The sequence below is a fragment of the Scomber japonicus genome, chromosome 4, assembly GCF_027409825.1.
Source record: "Scomber japonicus isolate fScoJap1 chromosome 4, fScoJap1.pri, whole genome shotgun sequence".
Lineage (NCBI taxonomy): Eukaryota > Metazoa > Chordata > Actinopteri > Scombriformes > Scombridae > Scomber > Scomber japonicus.
This window is the reverse complement of record NC_070581.1, coordinates 17,651,414-17,659,150: the sequence shown is the minus strand read 5'-3', so window position 1 is coordinate 17,659,150 and position 7,737 is coordinate 17,651,414. Positions and strand designations below refer to the sequence as shown.

The 7,737-nt window shown below is 41.9% G+C and overlaps 1 protein-coding gene across 1 annotated transcript; it reads left to right on the top strand.

Moving 5' to 3' along the window:
• The first annotated feature begins 1,756 nt into the window (after positions 1-1,756).
• On the top strand, positions 1,757-5,217 carry wnt1 (wingless-type MMTV integration site family, member 1). Its single transcript, XM_053317294.1, has 4 exons — positions 1,757-1,857; positions 3,912-4,165; positions 4,349-4,614; positions 4,726-5,217. Exons 1-4 carry the CDS (start codon positions 1,757-1,759, stop codon positions 5,215-5,217), a joined length of 1,113 nt encoding a protein of 370 aa, XP_053173269.1.
• The last annotated feature ends 2,520 nt before the right edge of the window (positions 5,218-7,737 follow it).

The window sequence follows — 7,737 nt, the reverse complement described above, 5'->3', positions numbered from 1 at the left end:
AGAGAGAGAGAGAGAGAGAGAGAGAGAGAGAGAGAGAGAGAGAGAGAGATTATTCAAGTTACAACCGCGGCAGTGACTAATGTGGAACATGCAAATTAGCAGATAAATGTCACATAAAAAACATTCACTCATGAACCAACATGGATAAGTTTTGGGGACATTTAAGGCTGATCTAGTCTGGGGTGAGATGGAGATGCCGCAAAGTGGCTCAAACTGTGATTACACTGGGCTACATGTGCGTCGAGGGAGGTCTGCAGGCCAGATGTTTGGAATGGTTTTTATTCTTATACTCATCCCCCTCTTTTTCCTAGTTCATCATACATCAAACTTCTGATTGGTGACCGCATTTCATCTCTCCCGCGCTCGAAAAAATATTTAAACAGCCCAGCAGGCAATGTGAGTTATATGACAACCAAGAGCTTATTATTACTTTTTCTACAGACAAGTTTCGCTGTTCGCGTGCGTGTGCGCACACATGTCTTGGGCTATAATAAATGGGTGATGATGGTTTTGCTTGTTGGCCAAATCTGAATATATAAAGCCACCCTCCTAAAATGCACGTTTTAAAAAAAAATACTATTAAGGATAAAAAACATACACTTGTGAGGGGATTCGTGTTAAAAGGCAACCGAATGTACAAAAATGTCCTACTGCACATTTTGAGAGCGCATTTGGAGAAAGGAGGAGGAGATGCGGTTAGGGAGTAGGCTAATCCAACCACCGGGTAAAAAGGGCAGTTTTAGATGGCTCATATTCCGCTGTAACTGTATTGCACCGTGACACCAGCTTTGAACAGCGGCGGAGCACCAAAACCGGACGCACCCACAGCATCTGTACCAACACATCACTGCTTCAGGGCACTTCTCTTCTCTCTGCAAGACTGGATGTGGAAACAAGCGCGCGGCCACTGGGGAAAAAATACTCTGAGCTGCACACGTTTACAGGGAACAGATTCTGTGATGACCGTGAGATTCCGCAAGTAATATGCGCAACACTGTGGATTGTCCTATTTTTTTTCTCCTCTCCCTTTCTCCTTTCTGCCCAGTTGTGTTTCCTTATTCATTGTGCGCCCTATGAAGAGCATTAACTATCCCTCCCTCCAATCCTATTGAAAAGGCTCCGAAAAAAACAGAGGGAGATGAGAGCAGCAAATCCCTTTTTTATTCCCCTCGTAGCGCTCAATAAGAGAAGAATGTGTTGCCTATCAGTCACCGAGGGGATCAAGTCTTCGGGACTGTCCCACGCGTTCAATGCGCCTTGCAGAGCATCACTGAGAGAGACAGAGTGAAGAGGACTGCAGCAGCAGTAGCATCCTGCCTTGGACACTTCACATCATTTAGCAACCTGTCCCCACTCCATATCCATTTAAGTCAATTAGAGCTGCCTGCTTCTCTCACCTTTCAAGTCCTCACACTGGACTACGGCGTGGTGAGTATACACCTTGCACCTTGGTGATTTTTTACTATTTTTCAACAGAACATGAAAAATTAGTATGATCACAAATTTTGTAAGAGACGGCGTTATAGGGAAACATGCACTTGTGTGTATTTGTTTCGTGTTTTTTGGACTAGTTGTTTATTTGAGGCAATTTTTCATTGTTATAATTTGCAGAAAACTTGACTGTCAAGAAGAATTATTGTCAGAGATGTTTAGAACTTGGCTATAACTTTTGAGTACAGTCCCTGTATAAAAATAATCAAAGCTGAAATGTTGACATTTTCCTCCACACATTTTTTTTTTTAAATCCGAAGACAAGATGAGGAGTTTGGCGCTGCTGTTAGGGGTGAAAGCCGCTTGCATCTTGCTGGTGTCTTCGCTCTCGGGCACAGGGGCCGTCAACAACAGCGGTCGGTGGTGGTGAGTAGCTACATCAAAAAAACTACAGTATGTGATGATGTATTCAATTCATTCAGAAAAAAACCTCCAGTTTAACGCAGGGTTTGAGCGGGGAAGACCCTGTTGCGTTACCGTGCGAACAGTGTTTTATTGGGCTACCGCATTTTCAAGCTGCATGCTCGGAATAATGTGTTAGTTTTGGCACCGGTTACAACTTCTGTTCAGCCTTTGAAAAAAAAGAGCAACCACATGATATTAAAGCTTGTGGGATTTGAGCTGTCGTTTCCAAATTGCTCCACGTGAGCCCAGCTATAAACTTGACTATTTCACTTTTCTTTAATTAAATTTATTGTCCTTTCAGTGAAAATGTCTACAGCAAATTATCTATTTAACAATGAATGAATTACATTTATAGTAATTACAGTTTTAATGTTATCTGCAGTAGATTACAACTACGTTCTCTCTATCTCCCTCCCTGTCATTTGGATAGTGTGGTTTGAACACGAGACAAAAATGTTCAGTCCAATATGGGATAAATTAAATATGGATTTACTTCTCGGCTGAAAGGAATCCCATACGAGGTCGTGTTAATCTAATACTGTGCATTCCGCTCTCTATATAGACAGGGGGATACAACTAAAACTGCCAACTGCACAATATTTTGTTATAGAAAACACAAATAAAATGGGATCTGGGCGGGTTTGCATCACATTGTGTTGCTTGTTTAAAGTTCTATAAACTGTGGGTTGGGTTTGTTGAGGTAATGATTTAACGAAAGATTTTTGCGGTGTCATTAGATGGTCAGCATTTGCGCACAACGTCAGGGCGCTTTCAAATATTTAGAGTGTCAGCTGAAATACAAGAGAGCATGAAGAAATTAGGAATAAAAACTCCGAGGAGTTTTTGCAATGATGAAAGCATCCAAAAGGACGAGAATATTATTAATGCTCCCAGGCCTCACCACACTTCAGTCTGGGTCAGTCCTCATAACAGGCCGAGACTCGCCCGCTTTTTCCGGATAGTAATGCTGAACAGGAGACGCAGCCATTACACTACACATGAATCAAAACATGTTGACACAAAAATCTCACAGAAATTGCCAGCAGATAAAGTGGAAAATTATACATCATGTGCACCGAAACACTCAAACAAGCAATGCTCTGAAACCTGACCACCTAAATTACTGCTGTTCAGTGATTCAGTATTGGTGTGTGTCAAACTGAAGAAGCACAGGTGCCATATTTGAACACAGATATGAACATGATACTTTAAAAAACGCCTAATAACAAAATATTTTATGGTATTTTTTGGCAGAGGGAAAACATAGTTGTACATTGAGTTATTGATATCATGAAAGGTTATCAGAACAGAGGTCTTTATTTGTCACTCATGACTTAATATGCTAAATAAAATAATTTAAATATCTGGCAGAAAGCACTTTGCCAATTGTATGAGCAGGAAGGTCTAATGTATGTTTGGTTATAAGTGAGATTAGACATCATGAGGCCAGTCTAATGTCTAATCAGTGTGTGATTATTACTTCTTTTCAGCTTTTGGTTGTTAACAGACAGCAAGAATAAACAGTTAAGGGTCATGCTGCTGTTTTACCCTACAACGCTATACATGTATATATGGTATAGTACAGCAGTACAACTGGGTTGTGTAGTATGACATAGATGCAAATTTGTGAAGGAAGGGTTATGTTTGGTATTCCACTAAGCTTTTGCATCTCACTGTGTGACTATATTTATTCTGATGAGAGTAATACTGAAATATTGCATTGTATCTGGTTCAGGACCAAGTGATTTACTTGAAAAATAATACAGGTTTATGCTATTTGCCAAGCCTTAAACCTGCTTTTAAGCTCAGAGACTCACAGTCTCCTCGTGGTCTTGGATCAGTGTGTGTCACTGTTTGTTATTATAGCACATAATGAAAACTGTCATTTTAAAGGCACAACTCTTACAACATGCCAACAAAAATCAGTATAAGAGTTCAGAGGGTCACTGAAGGAGCTACATGCATAAACTACCAGACCCTTGACTCTGATTTCCCTTGTCTTTGTATTGTGCCAGGGGTATTGTCAATGTGGCCTCCTCATCCAACCTCCTTACCAATTCCAAGAATGTGCAGTTGGTCCTGGACCCAAGCCTGGCCCTACTGAGTCGTCGCCAGCGCCGGCTGATTCGGCAGAATCCTGGCATCTTGCATGCCATTGCTGCTGGGCTGCACACTGCCATCAAGGAGTGCAAGTGGCAGTTCCGCAACCGTCGCTGGAACTGCCCGACCACCCACAGTCCAGCAATATTTGGCAAAATTGTCAATCGTGGTGAGCCTCTCTTGTCTTTCGCTTCAGGCAATATTTGGACAATTTTGGCCAGGATGTAATGGAATCTCTTGTACAGGCTTTTTTTCTCAAATTATTTCAAATTTGGGGGAAAAGGGGGGGGCAGATCCAAGTCTAAAAGGCTGGATCAGGTTCTAATGGGAAGTGTTGATGTTGTTTCTTCAGGTTGCCGAGAGACAGCATTTGTATTTGCCATTACCAGTGCAGGGGTGACCCATGCTGTGGCTCGCTCCTGTTCAGAAGGGGCCATTGAGTCATGCACATGCGATTACCGCCGCAGAGGTCCTGGAGGGCCAGACTGGCACTGGGGAGGCTGCAGTGACAATGTGGACTTTGGCCGGATGTTCAGCCGTGAGTTTGTGGACTCAAGCGAGAGGGGCAGAGATCTGCGCTACCTCATCAATCTACATAATAATGAAGCTGGCAGAATGGTAAGGATTTAATACTGAAATGCGCTGATCCTGATTTTTTTTGTCAGAATTTAGACATGCTTCAAATGTACTTGTGATTTCATCAGTAGTGTTTGGTCTTCCTCTCTGCAGACTGTGTCATCAGAGATGCGTCAGGAGTGCAAGTGCCATGGCATGTCAGGCTCCTGCACGGTGCGTACCTGCTGGATGCGCCTACCTAGCTTCCGCACAGTCGGAGACTTCTTAAAGGACCGGTTTGATGGTGCATCCAGAGTTGTCTATGCCAACAAGGGCAGCAACCGAGCCTCTCATCGAGCTGATCCTCGTCATCTGGAACCTGAAAACTCAGCCCACAAACCACCATCTGCCATGGACCTGGTCTATTTTGAGAAATCACCAAACTTCTGCTCCTACAATGGTAAAACTGGCACTTTGGGAACTTCTGGAAGAACATGCAATAGCTCTTCTCCAGGCCTGGATGGATGTGAGCTGCTCTGCTGTGGACGTGGGTATAAGACCCGGACCGAGAGTGTGACTGAACGGTGCCACTGCACGTTCCACTGGTGCTGTCACGTCATCTGCCTGAACTGCACCAGTACACGAACTTTACACCAGTGTCTATGATGATCGGTGGACAAGTGGGTGAATACAGGCATATGTGAGGAGCAAAAGGAGAACGTCTTAGAAAACAGGTAGATGGCTTAGAAAGCCACTAGCACACAGGTGGTTTGAGATATTAGATAGAAGCAAGAAAAGCTTCAAGGCGGGTAAGCGGATACAGGGAACTTTCTCACACAAAACTTAAATTAGTATTTCTGAGAGTAGGAGATGAAGAAAAGCACAAATATATGAACAGGGTATAGAGGGAGTATATGTGCTTGCTCCTTGCCTTTGATGATGAACAGTCTTAAGAGGGTATTTAAACACTACAACCATCCATGTAGAATGGATATCATCCACATCCCTCAAATGTTTACACTGTGGATAAACAGAAATTGAGGTAAAGGGACAAAATCATGTGGTGGAGAAGGGATTGCTGTAAGCAGGTACTACTAGAACCTTCTTCTCCCCCAGTGAGGGCAGAAACTGGACACAATGTTTCACAGATGTTTCTGTGGCCAGAGAGCCACAAACATGTCCTCTCATAAACTGGTGAAGACCTCTAACAAGAGGGAAGTTTTTTTGTTTTTGTTTTAAACTGTGTTTTGTTTTCTTTTGTTGAACTTGGGCTTCTCTCACATGAAACTGTGTGAAGTTTATCTCCTGGGATGGGCTGCTCCTAACTTGTGTATTTGGGTCCTGGGTGCAGCCCAACCACTTATAATTTCCTCACCACATTTGCCCTTTTCATTTAGATTTCTCTGGAGTTGAATACACCTCAACCCTGCCTGACTTACCGCAAGATGGTCCTGATGTTACACGACTGGGACCAGTACCCGCCAAGGAACACATAAACTGACTGAGGCAAAGTTATTTGAATGTATTATCAATACACTGAATATCGTGGCATGACTAGATGTAGTTTGGCAAATCTGAGGAGTCAACATTAAATAAATAAATGAAATGTGACCCGCAGAAACTCAGCGTGCTGCTAAAATGAAAACTGATGCCATTTCGAGATGCACAATGAGGAAAAAAAAGGACACAAAATTCCTGTTTATACATGTGAGTGGCGTTAAACTGGTATAGGTTAAAATCAGGCAAATGGTGTATCATTTCAAGCTAGGCTGTAAGAAGTAGTTAAGTCTCAGACAAACATTTTATTTAGAAGAATACAGCCTCTGCAGAAGAAATCATACTGTATATCAGCTAACAGAACCAAAATGCTGTAAATATTAGAATATATGAATATATTTATTATGATGTCATTTGTAAGTTTGCTGAATGATTTATGCACCTGTCAGTGGCTGGAGAATATGCTATCATTAGTGTCAAGTCAGGGGATGTTTTGATTTGATGTCTTTTGTACTTTGATGTAACGTAGCTGACACAAAACCAACTCTTAGAAACCGAACATTATCACTTCTTCGCTTGTTTCCTGTAAAAAAACAAAAAAAACAACACTTGTGTTTGGTCATGCACTGAATATTAAGCATTTTTTATGAGTGTAAATACAAATATTTATTTCTGAGGATTTTTTTTATACTGTTATAGAGAGATGTAAGAGAACACTTTTTTTTTAGAGAATCAAAAGATTTAGGTTCCAGTTGGTTTTGTATTGTATGATAGAAAAATAAAGTCTATATTTTCAATTAAGTGGCCCTCCTGAATGTGTCCAAAGATGCTATTATGTCTGTTGTAGTTTGTGTGTTTGAGACAGTTTTGACAACTAACCAAGTGAACATATAAGCCTGTCCCTGGGTGTCCTTTGCTTAATCCTATTACCACCAAAGCAGCTTCTTTCTCCAGCTTACAAAACATCCCTGCATTTGTGCTCTCAACCACAGAGATGGCCCCTGCTCATCCAGCCACATACCTTATTTTATACAGTGTAGGATTTTATTGCATTGACTGTTTTGCTTCCTTTGCTTAATGTCGGAAAGAAATAAAGAAATTATATGAAAAATAATGAAAACCCAGAATCTCCCCTAAACCCTGGCAACCTGACTAACCACAGGAGTTTGGAAAGTTTTGCACTTTCTCCTTAGCCTACCACAGCGCAGGAGCGGCCAGGGTCACCCAGATAGAGCACCACAGAGGCACAGTGAGGGCCACCAACACACACCCAAACTTTGAAAGGTCCCAATAACAGAGGTGTAGCTGCAAGGACAGCCACACCGATGAAGGGAAGAGAAAAGGGAATTTTTTCATTACAGAGTAAAAGTGAGGGATTAAAAAGGGCTGCCTTGCATGTGGCATGAGGTGGGGACAAAAAGTTAAGTCATAAATTGAACACAGATTTCGCAACATCTCAAAGAAAGTGGAGAGTTTAAATCTCTAGACCTGGAGAGATTAAAAGGATAGAGAAAACAAATACTGCAATTTAGGGGGGGGGGGCATGAGGTGGATGGCCTACCAAAACTCAAAGATGAGATCTTGCAAGTTTATATTGATCATAGAATAATGCATCTGATCATTACAAAACTGTTTCATATACCTGGATTACAGGGATAAAATGGGTGAATGTACTCCAAAGCAGGATTT

Bases quoted from the DNA above. Each gene is read 5' to 3' on its own strand.
- wnt1 (XM_053317294.1), top strand. From the start codon at position 1,757: ATGAGGAGTTTGGCGCTGCTGTTAGGGGTGAAAGCCGCTTGCATCTTG. The intron at 1,858-3,911 runs GTGAGTAGCTAC...GTATTGTGCCAG, and splicing joins AACAACAGCGGTCGGTGGTG to GGGTATTGTCAATGTGGCCT. The intron at 4,615-4,725 runs GTAAGGATTTAA...TCCTCTCTGCAG, and splicing joins ATAATGAAGCTGGCAGAATG to ACTGTGTCATCAGAGATGCG.